Here is a 27065-nt window from a genome sequence, read left to right on the forward strand (position 1 = left end):
TTACGCGATCCCTTTCCAGTCGCTCCCACTGTCGAAGCCTCCCTCCAGGCCTCGCCTCCGGGACGCTGCCCACAAGGCAAGGCTCAAGCAGGAGGTGGACCACCTTATGTTCATAGGGGCGGTAGAAAGAGGGCCGGAACAATTCCAGGGGAAAGGTTTTTATTCACACTATTTCCTAACAGAGAAGAAAACAGGAGGCTGGAGGCCCATCCTATATCTTCGGGGCCTCAACCGCTACTTGCGCAAGCAACGTTTTCGGATGATCAGTTGCCTCCATACTCACGGCACTGGACGATGGAGATTGGTTTGCAGCCCTCGACTTACAAGATGCTTACTTTCATATAACGATCCACCTGGCAAACAGGCGCTTCCTCCGCTTCATGGTCGGCAAGGAACACTTCAAGTACAGGGCTCTTCCGTTCGGCCTCTCCTCGGCCCCCAGAGTCTTTACCGAAACCCTGGCAGTGGTGTCAGCCTACCTGCACAGACGGGGGATTTATCTTCCCATACCTGGATGACTGCCTGCTGAAAGGGGCCTCGAAGGCAGAGGTCCTATGCACAATACGCGTCACAGCGGACACATTTTCTTCACTGGGCCTAGTCATTGACCTCGCGAAGTCAAAGACCGAACCCACACAAGACAGTTCATAGGGGCACGCATAAACTCTATTACAGCAAGGGTGTACCTACCTGACGCCCGCTTCCGCACCATCAGTTCGCTGGTGCAAGTCATCACATATAGTCCCACGGTGCCGGTCTTAACGTGCTTACAGCTGCTGGACCACATGGTGGCAGCGATGTTTGTGGTACAGAATGCCAGATTGCACATGCGAAGCCTGCAGCATTGGCTGGCAAGCATTTACAAACCGGCATCCCACACTGTGCACAGGGTGGTGTCGCCCACGACAGAGGTGCGCAGATCCTTAGCGTGGTGGCAAAACCCCGAGAATCTGCTAGTAGGGGTGCCCTTTCACCAACTACAAACTTCTATTTTTCTTACTACCGACGCCTCCCACATAGGGTGGGGAGCGCACATCGGCGACAAGGTGACGCAGGGGCTATGGTCCCCTGCGGAACAGACACTGCACATAAACATACTGGAGCTCAGAGCCGTGTTCAACTCCTGCAAACATTTTCAATACTACCTACATGGCAAAGTAGTCGGGATCAATACCGACAATACCTCCACTATGTTTTACATCAATCGACAAGGAGGAACCTGATCCCGTGCCCTATGTGCTGAAGCAGTCAGACTGTGGAACTGGTGCATTACCAACAACGTAACGTTGACAGCCTCGCACTTGCCGGGAGCTCACCACGTGAAAGCAGATCAGGTGAGCAGGCGCTTCACACTCACGCACGAATGGCAGATCCGCTCTGATCTGCTACGGCCCATTTTTCATACATGGGGGTTTCCCCGGATCGATCTGTTTGCCACCCAGAACAACAAGGAGTGTCCCCAGTACTGCTCCAGGGCAGGAGTGGAGCGGGGGTCCCTGGGGGACGCATTCATGATTTCATGGAGGGGCTCCCTACTTTACGCGTTTTCCCCCCGTCCCCCACGGCGCTTATCCACAAGGTCTTGCAGAAAGCCAGAAGGGAGAGAGCTGGCATGATACTCATAGTCCCAACGTGGGATCAGCAGCAATGGTTTCCCTTGCTTCTGCACATGTCGGACCGCCCACCGCTCCCTCTACCGGTGGCGCTGGACCTACTCACGCAGGCTCAGGGGTCCATAGTGCACCCGCACCCTCAGGGTCTGCCCCTACAAGCATGGCTAATCCATGGCTCAGCTCCTTAGAGAGCACATGTACGGAGGGAGTCCAACAAGTCCTGGAATGTAGCCGAAGGACTTCCACGAGGAAGACTTACAAGCAGAAATGGACTCTATTCACAGCCTGGTGTTCCGCCAAGCAGTTAGCTCCCCTTGACGTTCCTATACCGATAATACTAGAATGCTTATTGGACCTCGAGGGGCAGGCTTTCTTTATCCTCGCTAAAAGTCCACCTCGCTGCCATATCAGCCTTTTGGCATACAGAGGAAGGGCCCACGGTATGCACCCATCCTTTCGTTACCAGGTTCTTGAAGGGGCTGGTAAACCTGTACCCCCCTCGGAAACCGCTTCCACCATCGTGGAACTTGGACTTGGTGCTCAGCACGCTAACGGGTCCACCTTTTGAACCATTAGCCACAGTTCCCCTACGTCTCCTTACGATAAAAACAACCTTCCTCCTTGCAATTACATCAGCTCGCAGGGTGAGTGAGCTCCCAGCAGTGATGGCAACGCCGCCCTGCACAGTATTCTCAAAGGAGGCAGTAACCTAAGGCAGCACCCAGCCTTTGTTCCAAAAGTTTCTTCAGAGTTCCATCTTAACGAACCAATAGTTTTACCCTCGTTTTACCCGAAGCCTCACAGCTCCAGCAAAGAGGCACTCCTGTATCTCCTGGACGTGAGGAGGGCGTTGGCCTTCTACATAGAAGTAAGTCCTTCTGGAAAACGGACAGGCTTCGGGTGTCTCTTGCTCCCATGTCAAAAGGGGAAGGCCTCTCTTCACAGAGAACTTCAAAGCACATTGTGTCCTGTATATAAAAGTGCTACGAGCTTCAAAAGACCCCTTTGCTGGCCCCGCCTAGGGCTCACTCCACCAGGGCGGTGGTGGCGTCAACAGCCTTCTTCAAGGTATTGCGTTAAAAGACATCTGTAGGGCGGCGACCTGGTCATCCTATGACACCTTCCCCAAGCATTATGCCCTACATCAGGTATTCCAAGCGGATACCCGTCTGTCGACAGCAGTCCTCTTGGGGGGGCAAGCTGCACATAAACCGATTACTCACCTCCTTTCTTGAGTTACTGCTGGGTAGTCACCTATTGTGGAGCACCCACGGGGACAGTCGAAGAAGAAAGAAGTTACTCACCGTAGTAACGGTGATTCGTCGAGATGTGTCCCCGTGGGTGCTCCAACACCCACCCATCCTCCCCGCTTCGGATCTCTGTCTAGTGTTTTTTCAGGAGCATTCGAGGAGGTTGGTCAAGGAACTGGCGGGGTCCGGATCGCGCACGTGGCCGGGGGCGCGCAGGGGAGCAGCACGCGCCGGCTCATGCGCGATCCAGGAGAAACTGCTGGAAGATTTCTCTATGCGGTGCCGGGCGAGCCCGACACCTTTTGTGGAGCACCCACGGGGACACATTTCGAAGAACCACCATTACTACGGTGAGTAACTTCTCTTTCTTAGCCACCAGAAAAGAGAATCTACCTTCTCATGGTAGTATCTGATTCAGATGGTGAAAACGAACATAAGTTGGTATGCATTACTTTGGGTTGTTACCAGACAGAACCTATCATCTGCATGGATGTATAGTTTTTGGAAAGGTCACAGGAGTGTGAACAGACATAAGAATATTTAGCACATCTGCCACATAAATACCTTGCTGCTGCCTACAGTAGCACTATGGAAACACACTATTCTCACTTCAGGTGCCATTGTAGATAATAAGCAGGTGGCATTATTTCCCATATTGTAAACAAACTTGTCTGAGCAATTGACAGAACAAGAAGTAGGACTGAGTGGACTTGTAGGCTCTAAAGTTGTACATTGTTTTCTTTCAGTGCTGTGTTTCTTGCATATAATTGAACATTAGTAAGCTTAATTCTTGTGATATATTCCCTCATTACAAGAACTGCTGTAAATTGGAAAAGACTATTTCTTGGTTTGGTATGATCTATTTTGATTGCAAGTATTTGCAAAATGAGCACTGTACACTCTGCATTCTGCTGTAATTTAACTAATTATAGTTAAAAGAAGAAAACATCCAAAAAGTGTACCATTATTGTTTGTGACTAACTGCACTGCTAATTTTAAATCTCTCAACTTGTCTGTTTTTCATTTGTTTCTTAAAATGAAACTTGAAATTTATGGAACTTAAATATTAGTAACCAAAGTGGAACATTGCAGATGAAAGTTGGTAATATGAAGAAAAGTGAAACACCCCATGACTCTTCCTTTCCTCACCTACCTGGACTTCCACAAAGATGCAAGCTTTATCAAGTCTTGACCCTTTTTATTGGCCAATTTGGAGTAGGCATACTTTTTTTCAGGCATAGTTGTGAGGTCCCCCATCTTGGTCATGGGCACAAATTAACATGACATTGCAGAGAGTTGTAGTTACCAGACAGTCAAGCTAGATTGCAACTAAGGATCGCATCAGAAAGCTGCAAAATATACAGTGTAAAACCTTATGCTTAGATTTCAATTTAAAGGAAAAAAACAAACCAAAAATAGGCTGTCAATCCCAAGAGTATTTGGGCATAAATTTTGTTCACCTTTTAAATAGGGGCGGCCAGGTTTGAGACTGCTGTGACAACTAGGTTTTAGAAGACTTATTGAAACTCTCTTAATTAAGGAAGAAATAGATACAGCCATGTATTACTTTTTAGGGTGAATGCCTGAAATAACTTTAACGGCAGAGTGTTTCTTACTGATGACTTTATTACGAGCCTGATTCCTAAAGCTAATACTCTGATCAGCTTCAGAGGACTTTGGGTAAACTCTAATTATTGGCTTTCAGTTCTCTTGTGTTTGCTCTTTGCTTCAAGGTCACATGATATTACTATGTTAATATTGCAGATCTCTGTTAAGGTAAATAAAGCCTGACCTTCAGGTTTGTATGTTAATGGAGTTAATCTGACACTTTCTACACAAATATAACTAGCATAAGGTGGCTGTGGTGGGGGGTGTGGTTTTTTGTTGGTAGTATTGTAACTCAGATGAAGAAATGATCATGGATTTTTCAGTAAAAGCATGGCTTTAAAGCCATGACTTAGGGCGCAAGCTCTCCCATTGATGTGTCCTCTTGCCAACGAAACCTTTCTAATCATGCCTGCCTTCATATCAGATGAAGGTCTCTAAATCTGTTTAGTTTTCCAGGTGAGTCACTGGATTTATTTCTTTGTGAAATCAACCGATTGATTTGTCTGTATAATTAGTTTGGCACTTTATAGAATGCCACTGATGTGGAATAATTATTTCCCATACCAAGTGGCCTTGGAAACAAGATGACTTAGCACAAAATTTTCAAATAGTAAAGCTACTATGTGATGTTGGTGCTTCAGACTGCAAGGAAAACAGATAATATGGTTGTCGTGTCTAAGTCATAAGCATAGGCTTTGCTTATAGGACTGGTACTGTTTAAGAAGCAGAGGCATAGTTGGGGATTTATGGTGGGTAACTACAAACTCAAGTGCAGTTAAAATGTGGTGGTGGTGGTGAGCAAGTCTAGTCCTTAGATGTATTGGTGATGGGGAATGTCAAGTAGGGGTGTGGTGGTGGTACATGTTGAACCTCTCTAGTCTGGAACCCTCTCATCCAGCAACATCTCTAATCCAGCATGATTTTAGTTAGCCATATGACCACTTATTGTGGGTGTGACGAAGTTGCCCATGGTCCTGTCAAGTTTGTTTACAGCCACCAGTCCTGGCTCTGTGTTCTGTAGCTGTAACTTACGCCTAAGTCTAAGAATCCAGTATGCAGTGGGAGTGTTGATAATGTTAGGCAATTCTGACCTCCAGTGGCCTGGAAAATTCTCCTGTTCAACATTGGCCAGATCCAGAGGGTGCCAGACCATAGAGGTTCAACCTGCTTTTGTCAGTGTTCTTCGATTTGACAGCCTTCTATTGTTTCCATCCTGCTCCCTTCTGGGGACATCATTGTAAGCAAGGCTACTTAGCTCCAGCTCTGCTCTGTTGTTCCTGGCAGCTCTAACCCACACACTGGCCTACTAGTGCTGTGTGTAGCATTCTCGTACAGATCTGCTTTTGAGACCTCCCTTCCTCATCAGTCTCTGCCCAGGCCAGCATTTTCTCTGCTCAGCTGCAGGGCATATGCTGGTAAAGGGGCTAGTGTGAGAGATTTCAGGGCAAGCTGGTTCCAGATAGCTGGGAGGAGGGGGCAACAGGGAGTAAGATGAATAGCTATTGCCTGGATAGGCCAAATGGAAAGCCTTCCTAGGCAGTTCCAGCCCCCATCACCCGTGACAGGTGTCACTTCTTCCTCCGTGGCTGCAGAGTATCCTGTGGAGGAATGGGACTGTTGGGCAGGTCAGCATGAGAATGTTACAGCCAGGACCAGCAGGACACTAGCATGCAGCCAGAGCTGATAAGCAAGGTCATCTTTGGTTGGTACTAGAGCCAGCTATTGGGAACATCCCGTGGGAACATGAACTGCGGAGAGGGTTTTAGGGGGAGTCACTTCTTCCTCCTTAAGGTCTCTCCCATCTCCCCTGTTTGTTCTCTTCCCTCTCTTCACTCAGGACTGTGTAAATCTTGGGGTGTGTGTTACCCCCAATGAACATCAGGGACTTACTGTCCATTCAGGTAACTAGGATTTTTTAGTCAGTTGAAACTTGCCTGACCTGGACTTGTCCTATTTGTGCATGATGGTAAAAGGAGGGGAAATAAATTTTAAGTGAATCTCCAGCTGTGCCTTTGAACTGACAGTTTGCATGTCATTCAACGATCCACCAGTGTCCCATTTTTTTGGCACCTGTGCCATAAACTCTCAATCCCTGCAACCTAGATGAAGAATTCTCCTGGCTTCACTAGAGAGTGTACACCTGACGCATTCTTTTGTCTGCCAAGATTCTGGACAGTGCTCTAATAGCATTGGTAATAGGCACTTGTGAAATGGCTGCTGTAGCAGTTCTGGTGTCAATACTACTTTAAAAAAAGGTGTTGAGAGATTGGAAAGAGTTGAGAGAAGAGCTACAAGAATCGCTTGAGGTCTAGAAGACCTGTTTTACCCTGATATTTTTTGTTTAAGTTGCCCATAGAGGATGAAGAGGTAGAAGATGATTGATGACTTTATTGCTACCTGTGAGCTTTTCTATGAGGATAAAGGCTTTTATAGTAGACAAGGCTAGAACCTGCAGCTAGATGAACTTAGACTACAAACAATATGCTGCATTTTTAGTGATGGTAATCTAACCATTTGGAACAATTCATTAGGGTATGGTGAATTGTATACGAAGTTACATACTGTTGCAGGAATCACTTGGTTAAATCCTATATTCCAGGGAGTCGGATTAGATTAACATAGATACCATAATGGTCCCTTCTGGCCTCAAGGTAAATGTGTGAAATTCTAGGTCTGTACTGACGTAGTTAGTCCTTGTGTAAATTAAAAAAACAAAATAATTTTATTAGGTGGTGACCTTTCGTGGGATAGACCCACTTCTTCAGACCATAGTCATACCAGAACGGACTCAATATTTAAGGCAGAGAACCAAAAATGGTTAAAAGCTGACAAATCAGAAAAATGTAATCAAGGTGGGCAAATCAGAAGATCATGTTCCTCTACTGCCATCGTGTGCCAACAATGCCCACATACTTTGTATATAGGACAAACGGTGAACATGCTTCGACAAAGAATGAATGTACACAAACCAGACAGCAATAAGCTCTTAACTCACAAGCATGTCAGCCAGCACTTTAATGGAGTGGGCCATTCTGTTAATGACCTTGAAAGTCTGTTACTGAAAAGGAACTTTAAGAATCGACTGCAAAGAGTGCCAAGCTCTTAGTCAAATTTGCCACATTAACACTCAGTTTGAACCACCATCATCTCACTATTTTCTTCCATCTTTCCCTGTCCCGTGCAGAGTGGTGTGGAGCTAGGCTGCAGAAACTAAGCCAATCTGCTGTATCATTTACCCATTCTCTGTGGGGTCTGCCTCTCCTATTGAAACCACCCATTATGCCAAATACCATGGTCTTGATTTTTTTTCAGTTGTTGTTCATTCTGCAAATATGCCCAAAGTTGTAGCTTCTGTTTTCTAACCTTCTGCAGCAGGTTCTCTTTCCGCTGTATCTTTCTATATAATTCCTGATTGACCACCTGCATCCATCCTGTTTTCAGAATCTTTCCATAACTCCTTTCGAATGCTAATATTTTTTTCAAATCTTTATCGCTCATGTCTCACATCTGTACAACATGCTGCTGAGTACACACGTTTTCAAGATGCTAAGCTTCGTTCTTAAGCTAATTGCTTTGCTTTTCCAGATTTCATCCATTGCCTTAAAACTCGCTCTTGCTTTCGCTATTCTAGTTTTTCCTTCTTGCTGTCTAGATCATGTATTATGTTGCTTGCCAGATGTGAACTTCTCTGCATTTTCTAGTTCAATACCATCGACACTGATCTTCCTTCTTATTTCCAAATACCACTGTTTTTGTTTTATCAAAGTTCATAATCAGGCTGTATCACTTCCCTTTAACACCTGCACCTGTGTTTTCGCTAGCTTCTTATCTTCCACAATAACTGTCATCCGCAAACCTCAAGTTAATTTTTTTCCCTGTGCACAAATATCCCTTCTACCTCTTCCTTGATCTAGTCCATCGCTGTCTCCAGATGTGTGATGAAGATACTTGGTGATACTGGATCTCCTTGTCTTGTCTCTCTACTTGTTCTTAAACCAACTTCCCAACTCCTCTCATGTTCTTACCACTGCCTCCACATTGTCACTGATATCTTTCAACAACCGTATCAGTCTGCTATCCGCTCAGTATAATTCCAACACCGCCAAGTCACTTTCTGATCTATACCGTCAAATGCCTTTTGAAAATCGAAACAAGTGTGTGTTCTTTTTTTTTGTCAAGCTTTTTCCACTGTCAGTCTTAGTGCCAATATCTGCTGTAAGGTACTTCTATCTTTTTCTGAACCCTGTTTGCCTGTCTGCTATATGTTCTTCTATCTGCAATCTTAGTCTCTCGGCCAGCATCATCACCAGTACCTTGCCTGGATGACTCCTTAGGGCAATCATTCTGTAGTTCTTAATTCCAATGTATTTCATTTCTTAGGTATTGTCACGAGCACAGATCTTGTCCATTCCTTAGGTGCCTTCCCTTTCCATGCCATATTACATAATTGGTTTATTTCTTGAATCATGCTTTCTGCAGTGGGATGCCAAGTACCTGGGTTGTCATATGGACTTTTTTATATACTTCCCTCCCCCATGCTTCTGATTTGCCCACCTTGATTACATTTTTCTGATTTGTCAACCTTTAACTATTTTTGGTTTGCTATGCCTTAAATATTGAGTCTGTTCTGGTACAGCTGTGGTCTGAAGAAGTGGGTCTATCCCACTGAAGACTAACAATTTATTAGGTGGTGAGCTTTTAAGTGCTACTGGACTGCTGTTTTGTTTTGATAGTATATAGACTAACACTGCTATTTCTTTTTTTTGTTTGTTTTTTTTTTTTTTTTTGTTTTTTTTTGTTTAATGTAGTTTGTAGTATAAGATAACTAGATGAGTCGAGTTGGTGTGCCTTCAGGAGGACTTCTGCATAACCTCAAGGTACATGGACTCATGAATGAATACTACTGAGCTATAAGATCTTAAGGCCTAGGCCCATGTAAAGAGATATTTTATAGGCTCCTGTAGGAGTAATTCACTACAAATAGTTAGGTCCAGTAATCTGAGCTGTTCAATGTCTGAGAGCCTGCTGTCATGTATCCAAGTAAAAGGAGCTTTTGATCCACTCATCCTTCATGCAAAGACTAATAGTTCTGCAAATTTCTGTCTACATATTATCTAATGTCTTCATGTCTATCAGTATTCTTCTAACTTCTAGGGATAGAACAAATACACAATAAGACAACACGGTGATGGGTTTTAGCATAGTTTTAAATATTGAAAAGTGACACTAATTTTGTTTAAAAGCAGACCTAGGAAGCACTTTTAGTGACAACTCTTCTTGGTGTGTGTGGCTTTTCTCCCACCCTTTTGGATTTGGGCAAGTGGGCCTATTAAAGGTCTTGCAGTAGTTTAAAATTCTCTTTTGCTTTGAAGGAATGTAAAATGAGCTGTTTAAAGTATGTAATGTTTGGGTGGTCATGTAGCTTTTTGTCTGCTGTTTTAGACTTATTTGATTTGGCAGAACTGGTCTCTAAGTGGCATGTTGCCTGCTCAAAAGGCATCCATTACCTTTATTCCTGTGCCAACTTTAACATGCTAGGTATGAAGTGTAATGATACATGTGGTAAAAGAACTTAATCAAAACACCTAAATGGAACTTTCTGAAAATAATACTGACGCGTAACATTTTTTCCAGCAAATTCAGCGATATATTTTTAGGGGCTTCCTTTGTCCAAATCTGTGGCAAGCTGCATTCATAGGAAAAGGCTCATCGCTGTCTAATGTGGGACAGTAGAATTACGGTCTCTGCAAAACAAATATGAAATAGAACCTGTATTCGTACCGACAGTAACTGCTTATATTTTTTTGTAAAACTGCTTAACTTCCATATAACAAAGATCCAGCTGTCACCCCACCAGTTGGGAGACTCTTAAGTGGTTTAACTACAGCGCTCTCATATTATCTAAATCTTCATTACATTGGTGAAACGCCGCTGTACACACTTTGGTTATTGTTTGTAAGTTATTCAAATATTTGTAAAGATAAGATGTTTAAACAAAGTATACAGCATTAAAGCACAGACGTTCACATTAGTTTTAAACTACAACAATCTCTTAGGAATGTCTTTCACACTCATCACACCTGCTCTTTCTTTCTCCACCAAAACTCTTGCATTAAAGGATAATGAGTGTCTGTATCTTACTGAACTTTGTTCACTGTTCTTTCTTCAGAGCTGGCCATATCATGGAAAGCTTTCTGACCAACGCTAGTGAGTTTCATAATCCTACAATTTGAGTGTTTATCTCAAAACAATGATCAAATAGCCTGTACTATGTTAGATTAGATTTGTTTATCAAAGCGTTTGAACTGTGGCACTTGTTAATTTTCTCAGAATAGGAAATGGTACCTTTTTACCATGCTCTCTGATCAGGGCAAGTGAGATACTGTATCATTTCAAGTGCCCACATTCTCCTCTTTTGATTTAAAGGATGGGATTTGCAAATGAGTGATTACAGCTTGTAAAAGGTAGTTAAGATTAGAGAGACCGTGGTGTTCATGTGGGCTGGCTGTTTTTGGTTTACATGCTCTACAATTCCTCATCCAAAGAGGGTAGCTTGTATTATCTCTTGCAGGAAGTAGTCCCATGGCACCTTATAGACTAACCGATATTTTTGGAGCATAAGCTTTTGTCAGCAAAGACCCGCTTTATCAGATGCATGAGTGGGGGCAGGGGGTGTCACTTCAGAGGGGTATTTAAAGAGTGGGGTCCCAGTAAAAGGGGGACCCAGAGCTGACAAGGTCTATTCAGCAAGGTGGAAATGGCCCAGTATCAATAGTACGTATCAAAAGAGGATCAGGTTGATCTGACTCTTTTTTTTTTTTTTCCTCCTTTGATATGTACTATGATAGACCTTGTCAGCTCTGGCCCTTCCTCTGCTGGGGCCCCACTCTTTTAAATATCCCTCTGAAACCACCCCCCACAATCATGCATTTGATGAAGCGGGTCTCTGCCCATGAAAGCTTATGCTCCAAAATATCTGTTAGTCTATAAGGTGCCACAGCACTTCTTGTTCTCAAGGCTGCAGACTAACACGGCTACCTCTTCGATACTTACCTCTTGCAAATATCCTGATTATACTTCTTTCTTGAAGAAGAAGTGTTATGCAGATGTATTCTCTCCAGAGAAGTTTTCAGCTGGCTTCAATTATAGATGTAACTGAGGAAGAGAACTTGAGATTTATACCTTTCCCAAATTTACATATTTACTTGTATAACATATCAACATTGCCATATTGATCTGCTCAAAGGTCTGTCTAATTGATCTAGTCACTGCCAATATTAAGAGCCAAAGTTTTGGATATCTTGTAGAGCAAACATTAGTCAGTTACTTATGTGTGGGTTTAGTGCCTTGAAGCTTTGAGGGTTAATCCCAGTATACATTGATGCTCTTGTCTGTATCTAAGAGTTGTCCTTAGTACGCCGAGACAGCAAATTCAGTAATCTAACATACTGAGCACTTTTTGTCTTTATCAGAACTACACTATAAAACTATTGACATAACTCATCTGCATAGTCATCAGTTATTTCTAACATACGTCCACTGGGCCATTTGCGTCAGCCCTACGTATTCTCATAGCCTTAACAGATCATAGCCTGTTCTAGTAAGGCTATGATCTGAAGAAGTTGGTCTGTCCCACAAAAGCTCATAACCTAAAATTTTGTTAGTCTTTTAAAGTGCTACATGACTACTGTTTTTTGTTTTGATAGAATACGGACAACACTGCTACCTCTCTGTCCCATAGCCTCACAAGGAATACGTACATCTTTTTTTTTTTTTTTTTTTTTTTTTGGGCGGGGGGTGGGGGCGCTGTTGTTTCCGCTCCAGCACATCTGAAGTGGGTTTTACCCACCAAAAAAAACCTCATGACCTAGTAAAATTGTAGTCAGACTAACATGGCTACCCCTCTGATAACTAGTAGTCAGATTAGGAATGTGTGGTAAATTATCAGTATTGCAATAAGGTAGGTTACCCCAATACTCTGTACTGGTACCAAGTGGCAAAAAAAAGTTGTTCAGTCTTTCAACAAATGGCTTGTGCTAGTCCTAATTACAGTGAGGCAAGTGATTAGAGACACAGGTGTGCAACACTTGGCAGGCTGTTAATGTTTAACAAGAAGAGGAAGATTCAAATAAGGGTACCATGAGGTGTGTATATAGAGCAGTTAAATTTTATAGTGAATGGGAGTGCCAGTTTTTCTTTCCCACAGAGCAAAGAATGAAAAGCACATACAAAAAAGGGAAATGTACGGAAGACTAAGGTCTGATTTGTACTAAATTGCCCACACAAGACAGCTTACCTCAAACTATCTGTGGAAGTGTCTTCATTTACTTAAATTTAGCTCCCATTGAGGTAAGATTCCCTCTGTTGCTTTACCTACACCTCTGCAAGCCATTGTAATTAGGTTGACATAGCTTACATTGAATGTTCCTGGTTTTTTAGGGAGGTTCCCCACGAGGACCAAAACATAAAGTGGTTTCCTGTCAATAGGACCAGTTAATGAAGCTGATGCAGCTGGACATGTCACATATATGTGATGTAGAAGTGTGAATGTCAAAGGTGGGGAAACTGCCCTAATGTCTTAGCCCTGTGGAATCCAACCAGTTCGGAAGTAGTAGCCAAATGGCTGTGTGCGCCCTAGCTCTGTGCAGGTAGCAGAGCGTAGCACTCCAATTGCTTTTAGCAAAGGCACCTGGCCAGGATTACTATTGATGAAGCATGGTAATAGCACTTGGCAGACTCTCTGAGGATGCAAAGACAGATATGCTTGTGACAATGGATGTAACTCAGTCAGTGGCAGGACTTTACTCCTTGTTGGGTTGGCCAATGACATTCCCTCTGAGATGCCTCTTTTTGTACCAGTACAAACAAGTTACAGCTTGCTCCTGATGTACCAGTGTGCAACCCATTGTCTTGTATATGTTAGTTTGATCAAAGTATTTCTATTCATTATGTTGTCATTCCTGTCCTAATCTTCAGGAGAGAGCTTTAATTTTTTTAATGTGCTGTCATGAGTTCTCTGTGCCTAGCATCTTTTAAGAATACATAATGTGTTGCTGTTGTCAGCCCCATATGCTTGCCAGATTTTCTGAGCAGGGCCTGCCTCCTTGCTCACAACCTGACATGCCTTCATAGTGGTCGAAATTTTGCCAATAGTTTAGTTCAAGCCTGTGATGCAGAGGCTTGTGTCGGGCCCTTTTTCCTACTACGTAAATAAAAGAATCTTAAATTGTATTTGTACTTCCTTGTTAGTCCTTTTTACAAGTCATTTTTATGACAGCCTATTTGCATAATTTATCGTGTTACCCGAAAATAGGTCATCAAATGCCCTTCCCCACATCCCAAATTGTGGGGTTTTTAATCTTATTTAGCTGAGTTTATATCTTTTTGGGTTGCTTAGCACCTGGCAATCCTGCTGCTGCTCCTGGCTGCAAGTAGTCTGACTAAATAGGTACTGATGATCTAAAGAGGAACAGCAGCTGCTACTGACAAACACACATTGCCCTGTAGTTAATATCATGTACTTGCTTCAGACTTTGAGCCTAGCAGTGAGTTTAAGCCCTAAGATGTCTGCCTGCCAGATTCGGTACAGATCAGGATTATATCTTCTCTGCTGGACCTTTCTGCTTACAAATCTGAGAGAAGCTTCTGGTTTAGTATCTTGAGAGCTGTGAGAGCCTTTGTGGTCAAGTGCATTGGCCTCCCAAAAAGACAATATGGCTCTGGAGTACAGAAGCCAGTATAGGGGATTTTCTTAAGTATCTTTTTTTTTTTTTTTCTTCAAGTCTTGTGTGAGTAACCCTGTTGGTTCACTACAGCTTTCACCCTGCAGCTATTGCTGCTCTCAATAGATTAGTTTATTTGCTGTTGTCTGACCACACTGAGTTGGAAAGCTGAACAATTTGGTTATTTAATTGCTTATTTTTATATAGTGTTGCTTGGCCATGTAGCTATTATAGTATCTCTCAAATTCTGCCTCCTCTCTGCGTAAGTTACTCCTTTTAGACACTAAATAGTGTGTAAAGTGTATGCAAGTTGAAGGGCTTTGAGCTTAGTAAATCCTGTCTTTACTGTAGCCAGGTGTGCACAAAGTTGAACTTTTCAGACCTGCAGACCATACCTTCACTTGAACATATTTTACAAAAAGATCCCCCTGCCACAGCCATCAGTCCAGCTGTATGGCTGGTAATACTTACTTTCAATGAGGCGTAGGCAGTGACTGCTCTTCCCTCTTGCAGTGAACAAGTAACAGGCTTTGCTCTGAGCTCTGCTTCTAAGAGTCTCCTCCAATTTTTAAACACAACTTTCTATGCTGGGAGGAAAAGTCAGCAGTCTTATGCTCCCCAAGGCAGGAAACATCTGGATGGCCATACCCTTGCCATGCAGGATGGACAGCACAGCTCAGCTGGACTCCTCAAAGGTGTGTAGTGTCATGACCCCAAGGCTATCATTTAGTGCTGCACTGGCACTCCTGGTTCTGCTCTCCCAAGCAGTAGCAGAAGGCGGTGGGGCAGTGGTGATTTGAGTGTGTTGGGGGTGGGAGGGCTAAACTCAGTGATCAGGAGCCAGCTCCATGCACAACTCTGGGCTCCTTTTGGGGAGAGGCAAGAGCATAAAAAGTGAGCAGCTCAGAGCTATGCTGACCACCCTGCTGTGGAGAGGTGGCTTGGCTGGAGGAGCAGGGCCGGCAGGCAGAGTCCCGTCTCCCACAGCTCACCCAGCCAGGGGCCCCAGCAGCTGACAAGTTTTCAGACTGTGGGTCTTTCTACTCCATTTTTTTGTTGCTATAGCTTTTGTGCATTGAGTGGCTGCTCTGCTCTCATGCTGGTTATGGTCCTAGAAATTATGGTGACAGGGTATAATCAAGTCACACAAAACTGACACCAGTGGCATACTATCTGTTTTGATAGTGTGACACTGTAAAGGGTGGGGAAGAACCCAGAGGCACGTTCTAAAGCTAGGGCATGTAACTTACAATTTTAGTTTTAATTACTCTTCAGAGCGTGTGTCTCATCCACAAACTAGACACTTATTCCGAGCATCCCTAGAACACACTTCTCTTTGTTGGAACAAGTTACAGGCAGGAAACAGTCCACAGCAACTACTTTTATACATTTTAATGTTTGTGTGTGCTGTGGAAATTATCTTGCAGTAAACCACTTTTTTTTTTTTTTGGTAGACATTGCTGGAGCTGTGTTCTCTCCTCCCCCGCCCCGCCCTTCCAAGAGCTAAAAACTGAAGTTTTCAAAAACAAAACACACTCTCTCTAAATCAGTGCTCAGCAGCCTTTTGTCACCTCTTGACACACTTCAGCACTGGTTGTAAATTGACAGCACACCCAACATAAATATAAAATAACTCAAACCCCACATCCCCAAGCCTTCCACTGCTCTGTCTCAGTTACATCCTGGAGAGACCAACATCCCCAGTCCCCTGCTCAGATTTGATGCTGGCAGCTTACCATAGCTGTCACTACCACATGCTTCTCTCACCAAGTGCTGGGGCACATGCACAGAATGGCTGATGGCATGCCCAGCACGCAGCTCCAAGTGGCAGCCACATTTCATGGGTCAGAGCCCCAGGTTGGCCACCCTGACTTATTCAATTTTAAATATGTTTTTCAATTTGATGCACACTAAGCACTGCTTCACAGCACACCAGTTGTGGAGCACTGCTGTAAATATAGAACTTCCTCCATCCAAGTGTAACAGTTTTAAGATGGTTTGAACCTAAAATTGCCTCTGAGACATTCAGTTGTTCTCTTTTCTAAGTGCTGGAGATTGTTGCACTCAAGCTTGCGTGTTTTGGTTTCTGTTGAGATTGTACAGCATTAAACATCACCATGTGGGAAGGCTGTCAGACTGGCTAATGTACCAAGTGAGATGTTTCAACCCTGATAAGGAGATTGTGGTTAACTTTATTCAATCTAATCTTCTGTATTAGAAAAATACATTGGTCCCTGTCTGCAAGGATGAAGGAGATGTGCAAGAGTGTAATTACTGAGCCATTAAAACAGTGGTGGGGATCTCTTTGGTTGCGGGGGAGGCACCAGTCCACAGAAAAATCACTTGGGGACTACATGTAAGTGAGTGGGGAAGAGAAACATTTCACCTGTAAGTGAACACTCCTCCCCCGCCACCTCCCCTGCGCAAAAAAAAAAACAAAAAACCTTACACCATAGTTGCTGCTTCCGAGGTTGGAGGCTAAGGCATGGGGCTTATTCATAGGGCTGGATAAACTCTCTTCTGGGGGCCCAGGGCTAATAGACTTTTGTGCCCCTCCAGGCTTTGAGGCCAAAAATGAGGGGTTCAGTGGGATAGACATGAGTCTGGTGGGAGGGAACAGGGATTGGGGCACCTATCTTGTGCAGCTCCAGGAGGGAAAACACAGGGCTTTGGTCCTCCCTGCACTACAATCCCCTCCCCCACTGACAGTGTCCATTGCTCTCATTGGCCACGATTCCTGGCCCAGTAGGAGTAATGGGGTTTAGAGTCTATAAGAGAGTGCAGGAAATAGTTTCCCTGTGCTTTACACAGAGCTGCTTTCTCCCTCCTGGGAGGCAGAGGCTGAGTACAGCCTGAGAGTCTCAGGGCTCCCTCTGCTTGTCTGGAGTACCAGTGCTAGCTCCCTGCTATGGAGTCAGGGGAGTTATGAAACTGACAAAAAGGGCAGGTAGGATCTAGGGAGATTAATGGTTAAACAGTAAGCCTCACCCTAAAGGGATGAGGTTTACCAATGTCAGTTAACTGCCAGGGGCTGCAGCACCCGCTAACCTGCCATGGGCAGGGAACAGCTCCAGCTTCATACAGCCACAGGGTAGCACTCCAGCCTGGTTGGAGCAGCATTCATCTGTGGCAGGCGTGGCTGGATCGGCCCTGGATTGTAGCTGACCCAGTGTACAAGATGGGTAGGGAAGTCACTCTAGTTCAACAGGAGCAACCCCTATCTGGTATGTGGGGGCAGAGGGTCTGTTCTAGCCCATTTTGGCTTGAGCTGCTACCCTGGCCACCCTCTTTCCTGTTTAATCAGTTAAAATTAATGTGTAACTTGCTCATGAATGAAATGGAATTTTACCACTCCTAGTTGGATCCCAGAAGTGAATCCTATCCCTGGCTCTTAGGAGTTGCTGTCAGCCCAGGATATATGAGGAAGGCTCCAGCTCCCTCTAGGCTGGCCTGCTGCTGGGAGATTGATGTTCACCTTCTCAGGGTTCCTTTTTGACAGTACGAAACTGAATCCTCTTGAACCCCTACCTAGTAATTGGGAGAAAATTAAACGCTGTCCCTGGGTACCTGTGAAAGGATTCCCCTTCCACCAGCACTGAATCTGTGCCAACATCCCACTCTCTTCTCCCTCTACTTTGTTTTGTAGGACCCTGAACATGGTGACACAATGCTTGTACATAACACATTGGCAAACAGGGAGCTATTGCACTAATTCAAAAGGATTTGTATAGTATGTCAAATACAGCCTGCATTCAAGTTGGGCTTTGTCTCCCTTATTAACTCCTACAGATTATTCGGGGGGGGGGGGGCAGGGGTGCATTCTAATGAAGCTAAACAAGCAGTAAATTTCACTGAAACTTGGTTTATCAAGAAAATTAGTATGTGACATTTTTATGGGAACTAAATAGTCGTGTTTCTTTCAGGAGATGAGACAAGGTAGGTAGTTGATTCAGTAAAAGATGTTGCATCATTAATATTGCTGGAATATTCAAACTTTTGAGCTTCAGGAAGCTTTTTCTCAACTCTGGAGAAAGTAACTAGATCCTCTAAAGTGCATGCTCATTCATGTTTAATCTTACACCTGTGCTTTAGGTTATATTTTTAACCTGTTGTACCTTCTCCTGAGATTTTGCACACTTGACTGTTTGCTCTTTGAAAATGAGGTCAATATGGCTTATAGCCCCTAAGCAATTTAGATTTTTTTTTTGCAAAGGGTGGTGCATGGTGGAAAGTGGAAGGCAATAGTGATAGAAAAACCTGACGTGAGGCGGCAGCGTGGTGGTGGTGTATAGCAATAGTTCTGTGTAAACTAAGCTGTCACTGTATTGGAAATTCTGGAAATATTGACCAATAGCTGATGCTTCAAAGAGAGACCTTTTACTCTGGTGGCACAGCTTGCCAACTGCACAATTTTGTATGCAGTCATGGAGAGTCACTCTTTCCTTATGAACTCTAGTTTTATTTATTTTATTTATTTATTTTAGGGTCACTGCCACATAAATCTGCCTATAAACAACCTTACACTTTGGCTAATGAGATTGCTAAAGGCCTGGGAAGTCTTGCTTAGAGCAGCAAAGATTAGGAGGGATCCGCATAGAATAATTTTTCTCCCTCTTCTGTGTAACATCTTTTAGAAACTTGACTGTCGGGGGACATAACAGCTTTCTTCTCTTTTCCAGAGAAAGCCAACCCTATTTTCTCTCTCTTCCCTCATGTTTTCTAGATCTTTAATCACTTTTGTTGCTCTTGTCTGGATGATTTCTAGTTTGGCCACCTCTTGCCTGAAATGTGGCACCCAGAACTGGAGACAGCACTCTGGTTGAGGGCTAGTCTGTGCAGTAATGTGGAAGAATTACTACTTGCTTATGACACTCCAATTAATACATCCCGTGTATGTGGTGTTTCCCAACAGTGCCACACTGACTTATATTTTGCTTGTGGTCCACTATGATTCCTAGATCCCTTCCCACAATACGTCTTCCTCGTCAGTCATTTCCCAACTGAACTGTTCTAAGTGACTAGTTTGTGCATTTTTCATATGGAGTTTCATCCTATTTACCTAGGATTTTCTCCAGTTTGTCCAAATAACTTGGACTTTCTAATCCTATCCTCCAAATACTGGCAGCTCCTTCCAGAGTGCTGTCATCTGCAAACTTCACAAATGTACTCCTCTGCAACTTAGCTAAATCACTGAAGGGCTATGTCTACACTAGCCAAAAACTTTGAAATTGCCATGCAAATGGCCATTTCGAAGTTGACTGAAGCGCTGAAATACATATTCAGTGCCTCATTAGCATGCAGGTGGCTGCGGCACTTTGACATTGATGCGGCTTGCCCAGATGGGGCTCCTTTTTGAAAGGACCCTGGCTACTTCAAAGTCCCCTTATTTCTATGAGCAGATAGGAATAAGGGGATTTCGAAGTAGCCAGGGTCCTTTCGAAAAGGAGCCCCATCTGGATGAGCCACATCAATGTCTAAGTCCCCTTATTCCTATCTGCTCATAGGAATAAGGGGACTTTGAAGTAGCTGGGGTCCTTTTGAAAAGGAGCCCTGTCTGGATGAGCCGTGCAGCAGCGAGCTGCGTCAATATCGCAGCTGCCCGCATGCTAATGAGGTGCTGAATATGTATTTCAGCGCTTCATTAGTAAACTTTGAAATGGCCATTTGCATGGCCATTGTGAAGTTTTTTTGGCTAGGGTAGACATGGCTAAGGTGGTCCCAAAACTGATCATTGAAGAATCCTACTATTATGCCCTTTCAACATGACTGTGAACCATGGTAACTACTCCTTGGGAACAGTTATCCAACCAGTTATGCACCCACCTTTTATGGCAGCTCTAGCTAAGTTTGTACTTACCCTAGTTTGTTTGTGATGGTCAGGTGAGATGTATCAAATGCCTTACTAAAGCCTAGCCATAACACATCTACCACTTTCTTTTATCCACAAGATTAGTTACCTTTCTTCGATAGGATATCAGGTTGGCTTGACATGATTTGCTTTTCTTTTTTTACCAGTCTATGCTGACAGTTCCTTACCACCTTTATCTTCTAAATGTTTTCAGACGCATGCCTTAATTATTTGCTCCATTATTTTTCCAGGTACAGAAGTTAGCTGATTGGTCTGTAATTGCCTGGGTTGTCCTTTGTCTCTTATAGATGAACATTATATTTGCCTTCTTCCAGTATTGTGGAACCTTTACTGATCCATGACTTTTCAAAGGTAATAACTAATGACTCTTATCTCCTCAGTCAGCTCCTTGAGTATTCTAGGATACATTTCATCAGGCTGTGGTGACCTGAAGATATTTAAATTGTTTAATATTAACTTTTTCTTTAAGCTTCCGAACCTACCCCATTTTCATTGGCATTCACTGTTATGCATTTCCTCACCACTGAGACAGATACCATTGAACACTTCTGCCACTTTCATATTTTCTGTTGTTTTTTTCCACTCTTCATTAACAGACCTACCCTGTCCTTGCCCTTCCTCTTCCATCAAATATATATATTTTAGAATATTTTCTTGTTACCATTTTATCTCTGCAGTTTGTTTGAGTTTATGTGCGTTGGCCTTTCTAATTTTGTCCCTACTTTTGGCAGTCACTTGATTAATGAGTTGGATGTCTTCATGTTACCCTCCTATTTCACACTCCATTGACTGACCAGCCTGATTCTGGAGCTGCAAGCTTCATCATGGAAGGGACAGGTGCTGGTAGCTCTTGGAGGGAGGTGGAGCAGTTTTGACTCCCTGCCCCCCCTTTTCTCTGGCTCTCCTAATCATTTGCACGGTGTGGTGGGACCCTTCAAATTGTGCCACCCTTTTATGGATTACCACTCCATTTCAGATGGTCCTGTTTTTGTGTATATTCTTCCTTTGTAATTTGATCTAGTTTTTACTTTTTTGTAAGACTCTGTCTGTGGTGGCTCTTTTCCCAAGATCATTCAGGATCTCGTGATTAAGCTGGGGTGGTCTCTTGCCATACCACCTATCTGTTCCCGTGCAGTGGAATGATTTGGTCTTCTACCTTTAATGTTTCTGAAATACTACCAACAGTCTTCAGTAGTTTTTCTCCTTGCCTTGATTCCCAGGGGATCTCCCCTACAACTCCCTGAGTTTGCCAAAGTCTGCTTTCTTGAAGTTTGTTTATTTTGCTGTTGTCCTTCTTGCTATTCCTTAGAATTGTGAACACATTGTTTACGATCCGCTTTCATTCAAGCAGCCTTCCACTTTCAAATTCTCAACCAGTTTCTCTGTATCTGTCAAATGGTAGAACAGCCTCCTCCCAATGGCTTTCTTCACCTTTTGAAACAAGACAAGAATGTCTCCAATACTTTGCAAACGCCACATTGGGTAATCTGTGTTCTGCTGTTACCTTCCCACCTGATGTCTGGACAGTTCAATATCTGCATTACCACAAAGTCTTGTGCTTCAGATGGTTTTCTTTTTAAACTAAGAGCCTCGCCCACCTCTGCTTCCTGGTTAAGTGGTGTTTTAATAGACCATTATGTGGGCTTTCATCACCTTTCCCTGTCAAACCTAGTTTTAAAGCCTCCCTCACCTAGTGAGCGCACATATTCACCTGCTGGTAGGGAACCTCTGTGTTCTCTTGCATAAGCAGGCCAGAGCTGCATCTTCCTTTGGTGGCTTCTGCCTCTGAGGAGAGAAGGAAAGAGATGTCATTTCACTCCTTCTGGGCCTTTACAGAGGGATTGGAGGCTTCTTCCTTCTTTCAATGAGGAGGTGTGCTCATTTTCACAGAGGTAGCAAAGTTCTTCCTCCTCCTCCTTTGTATTTGGAAGACTGTCGGACAAAGAATTCTCTCCACTTCTTTCCTCCATGGTGAGGGAACTGAAGGGCAGGATTTTTTGCTGCCATGATCTGCTAACTTGTGCTGTTTGTAAATGCTGCTTGGCATCTGTGGCCACAGCTTTGTACTGAGAAACATCAAAAAGTGGACTACACTGTAAAGTTGATCTCTTGGCACCAGCTGAATAATCACTAGGCCTTCACATGGGACCTGGGAAGAGGAAAACTAGTTTTTCCCCTCTATTTTATCTTTGTTTGTTTGGTCTGTTTGGTTTTCATGTTAATTTCTATCCCTTTTATGGCTTCTCTTTTCCCCACTACCAGATTCTAGTACCTCCCCTTTTGGTGTTCATTTCACTACTTGGTTCTTACATACTGCAGGAAGGAATAGCTTGTACACTTAGACCACTAAAGAGGGACTGAAGTCACTTACTGTTCAAATTTCATGTACTCCTATTCTGAACTTCTTTGGCACCAGCTGTTCAAAGAAATAAACCTAGTAAAGCCACCCTAGGCTTTTGATGTGACCTGCCTAAGCTTCTGCACACCTTGACAAAGCAATTTCTGTAGATCATAGTGACTCAGGTGATCGGAAGTGTGTGGTTTTTTCCTCTTTTTAAAGTGGACAGGGAATAAATGTTGACTTGAGGGTTTACAGCACAGACCATGACCATGTTTGTTCCAGGATGCTATCCAGTATGCATGAATTGGAGAAAGAGTGTGTGCAAAAGCATTCCCTCCCTTTCCACAGTGGCTTTACTTCTCCTCATCCTTCCTGCTTGGGTAAAAAATGAAACATTTGCACTCTTCAGAGTTAGGTAGCTGGCCAGAAAAGAGATGGCCAATTGTGCCTTGCTTAAGAGTAGGAAGAGGGCAGAAGAGGTGGACTGGGCAACATAACAGATGCCACAAATTGTTTTAAAAGCCATATTTTCAGAATATTTTAAAGTAGCCAGCACACTGAGGGGGGGAGGGAAATTCTGGTGATTCTGCTCTTTGAGCTTATGTACGCATACTGTGGCAATCTTCACCTAAGGGCTATGAAGTCTAGAAAGCAGCCAGTGGCTTAAAATAATAAAAGCCTATAACGTTCTGACTTGCTGCATGTCTGCTTTTTCCTTTTTGATCGCCCATTTCTTTGATGGGAAATGCTTGGGAATAGTCTTTGTGGTTTAAAATTTGAGTTTTCCTGAGTAATATTTTAAATTTTATTCCTTTTGCTAGTGGGCCTGCCTTTTGCAATTCTCAATGTGAGGCATATACCCTTCCAGAGAGGAGTTTTCTGTAATGATGAATCCATCCAGTATCCTATCAAAGATGACACCATTTCTTATGAGTTGTTAGCAGGAATAATTGTTCCTTTCAATATAATCATTGTAAGTTAAACTTATTTTTCTTCATTACAATCAGTTTTACTAGGTGGGAGTGTGTGGTGGGGAGGGGATATAAATGATTTATTACTAGATTAAAGCAGTGCATCTTTCTGAAAAAGACAAACCCCAATGTCCTTACTCCAAGTACAGTTACAATAACTTAAGTGGTGTTTGAATCTGGGTACCTAAAGGAATTAATTGGGGCTAAATAAGAAACCCTATCAGAGAATACCTTGACATATTGATTATAGTTGCCATAGTCACACTTGAGGCATGACAGGACAATATCTCTAGTCCTAGTTACAAATATACATCTTAAAATCAGAAAGTAAAACATACCACAATGTCTAAGAGCTTCACACAAATACTTCAATGAAATAGTAATATGCCATCCAATGGAATGATACGTCCATATGGAAAAACATAACTGTAAACTCTGACTTCTGAAGAGTAGAACACAGTTTCCAGTCAATTGATTGCAAATGATAACTTGTGGAATATGTAAACTTAACTTACCTCAAATAAGCACAATGGGGTGTTAAAGTACTCTTTGCGTAAACAAAATAGCCCGTGTAAGAGTAAAACTGAGCTTGCTGCAAAGGACTACCATCAGTATTGATAGTTATAACTGTAGCTATAGCTGATTCTGCCTGCTCTAGAAGCAGTTAAAGGCTTTGAACAATTTTAAAGTAAGAATCATGAAACTCCCTTAAATTTTTGAAAAGTGATGTACATGTAGTGTCTGTGCTCATTGGAATAACAGACAGAAGCTGAAATGTTCTGGCACAAGTGTGTTCTTGAAATGCATACATTAAAAACCAAATATGTATGAGGGTGCTATAAGCATACAGATGAACAGAAAGCATAGAATTGTGTAACTCCCCTTTTCTGTGTGGTGTGGGTTGTGGTTGTGTGTGGTTTTTTTGTTCTCCCCCCACCCTTTCAGGGAAAAGGAGCCATTATGATTTGGTTTAATATGTCACATGCCCTGAAGAGCTCACCCATAAGATGGTCCAGTGCAATTACAAATAAAGGATTTTTTGGGGGGGATATAAATGTCTCATCTAACCTTCCACTTTAAGCTAAGTGGCAGAGCTGGGACTAGTAGTCAGGTCTGTCATGTTCCAATCTAGCATCTTAATACCTGAAATTTGCCTTTTTGCTGTGGGAGCACACCTTTTGAGTGTGGGGACTATTCCATTCCATGCCTAACCATAAGCATGTGCATTTTTTATGGTGTGCTTTTTGGGGGCAGAGAGGAAGTCAGCCTGTTTTTTGATTCTAGAAAAAAAAATCAGCATTTGTGAAACAAACTGAACTGCTCATAACTTCTTCTTTTCAAATAACTGGGAAAACTCCTATGCCAATAGTAAACTTGTAAAGTAACAGTTCTCTTCTGATTCACTTTCTCATGATGTGTCATGATGTCAGCTGCTCTCATACTGAAGAGGGACTTTTTTGGTGTTGGGGGACTCGGGGGGAAACCCCATAACTTGTATGGGGCAAACAGACTCCCACCAGAGATGTTTAAAGCAGGTTTAGCAGGAAGAAACACTTCTGCCAAAACCAAATTATGCTGCCTTGTTCCTGTCCCCTACCCCAGTTTATTTTTTTCCTTCACCAGTCACTAAAGGAGGAAACTGATTTCAGTGTCCCGCTCTGATTGCTCTGTATACTGATACAGCCCCACTGGCTTCAGTGGGGCTTTATTGCTCAGCCGGATGCTATCAGAATCTCAGTCCTTGGTCACAATAAAATGACATTTACTTGCTGTCACAAATAGTCACTTTTTTGTAGCCACTGCTACCAGCTGTTCAAAAATTGCTAATTTATTTTTTCCCCATACAAAGTGTAAATTTGTAGTCTACATGAGCAAAACTTTTTGCGAAGACCTTTTAGAACTCTGGACTTAATTCTGCTCTTTTTTGCTGGTGTAAATTGAAGTAACTTTTGTCTTTTTCAGTGACAAGAGAATGAGCTGCTAGCACAAAGCAAAATGAGTACAACTTTCATTAGACATCGCTCCTCCTTTTAATAAAGTCTTCAGTATGTGTTATCCTAACTTACATAATTGGTGCCTTTGTGTGTTTTGCATGTAATACACCCTGGGCTTCAATTCCTCTTTCTCCATAAGTTTTCAGTGACCCATACATCCTTTCTTTCACACAAAGGTCCTCTGTCAGTCACCATCCTCCCCAGTGAAGATGGGTCTGATCCGGTAGCCCATCTGGGTCAATGGAGAGGGTGGCAATGCCAACTGAAGTAAATTTGGATCAACCCTCTCAGTAACATTATTGAACCTTTCTTTCCAAGGTTCCAAAATCAGTCAGGTTCTCTAGTATGTCAGACTCTTAAGGTTGAACCTCTCTTAGCCAGAACTCTCTGGCATGATTTTAGTTAGCTAGATAACTGCTTTCCATGTGTGGCCAAGTTTCCCATGATCCCATTTAACATTTGCAGTCTCCAGTCCTGGCTCTGTGTTCCGTGCTGTAATTTAGCCCTAAATGTCTCAGAACTCAGTAAACTAGAACATACTGACCTCCCATAATCCAGAAAATTCTCATGTGGCACTGGTCAGGTCCTGAGGGTGCCAGAGGAGAGCAGTTCAACCCGTAGCTTAAGAGTGGTCATATTTCTAAAGTTAGACACCTTGCTTAAGCAAGTGGGGCCCATTTGGGTAAATGCCCCTTAGTATTTCCAGTCCAAGATAGCCAGACAACAATATACATCTGGGAATTGCAATATGCTTTATTTTGTATTTGACATTTTGAAATACACTTTCTTGTGAAGGGTGATACTGTCACAAATTGTAGTATTACAACAGTAATGTAAATTGGCTTATGAAATACTAGGACTAAAATTGGGAGGTGGTAAAGTGGTGAGGGAAGAGGCAGATGTGGCTTAATACCTCTTACACAACTGTCTTGCAAATGGAACAACCTGTTAAAGAAAAATTTTAGAGTTATGGGTAGAGTAATGCAAGTCACAAGGCTAAGTCCACTCATTCCCTAGTGAATATATTTCACCCAGGGTCTTGTCTCTTGTTTGTGGTGGTATTGGAGAGGATGGTTTTGTGACTGCAGGCTCTGCTGCAAGATTGAAACGGATGCCTTTTTTTCTCATGTCTGTCCTGTCCCCCATTAGGAGTTAGCACCTATCCTATGATTGCAGTAACTTTTTTCTTGTGCTGAAAAGTAGCATGTCACATTCATGAAGCTCCAAATCTCGGGGTAGCAGTGGTTGTCTGTCTACAAAACCAAGAAGATGTCCCGTGGCACCTTAAAGACTAGTGGATTTACTTGTGCATAAGGTTTTGAGAGTCAAAAACACTGCCAGATGCATCAGATTCCTGAAGGGAAATCCATTGGGGGAAATGATACTTTGCGTCTTGTTTTTAAAAACAAACCTGAAAGATTATGCCCAAATACATTTATTTGGCCTTTAAGGTGCCAGAGGACTTGCCCATTGAATTCACAAACGTGCATCTTGCTCTGAATCTGAGTGTTGAAATGTCAGTCTTGTACACATGGTTGATCATCCATTTTCTGTACACTTTTTGTAGCTACTTACATCCTGTAAAAAGTGTGTGTAAATCAGCAATGGCGTTTTACATTTTATTTTGCACTCGTTTTAAACACAATGGTACAGAATCAAGTCCTTGGTTGTCTTAATCGTTGTGTCTTCAGAAGTAG

At 43.0% G+C, this 27065-nt stretch overlaps 1 protein-coding gene across 2 annotated transcripts in view; it reads left to right on the forward strand.

Moving 5' to 3' along the window:
- PLPP1 (phospholipid phosphatase 1) overlaps nt 1-27065 on the forward strand; it is a 125835-nt gene that overhangs the window by 24752 nt on the left and 74018 nt on the right. Inside the window, exon 2 of one of the 2 annotated variants that reach the window (XM_074995568.1) lies at nt 23225-23376. The exons of the other annotated variant lie outside the window; for it this stretch is intronic. Coding sequence (XP_074851669.1) covers nt 23225-23376 — 152 coding nt within the window. The remainder of the gene's footprint in view (nt 1-23224; nt 23377-27065) is intronic. 2 annotated transcript variants of the gene reach the window in all.

Source organism: Carettochelys insculpta, chromosome 5 (genome assembly GCF_033958435.1).
Source record: "Carettochelys insculpta isolate YL-2023 chromosome 5, ASM3395843v1, whole genome shotgun sequence".
NCBI classification, from domain to species: domain Eukaryota; kingdom Metazoa; phylum Chordata; order Testudines; family Carettochelyidae; genus Carettochelys; species Carettochelys insculpta.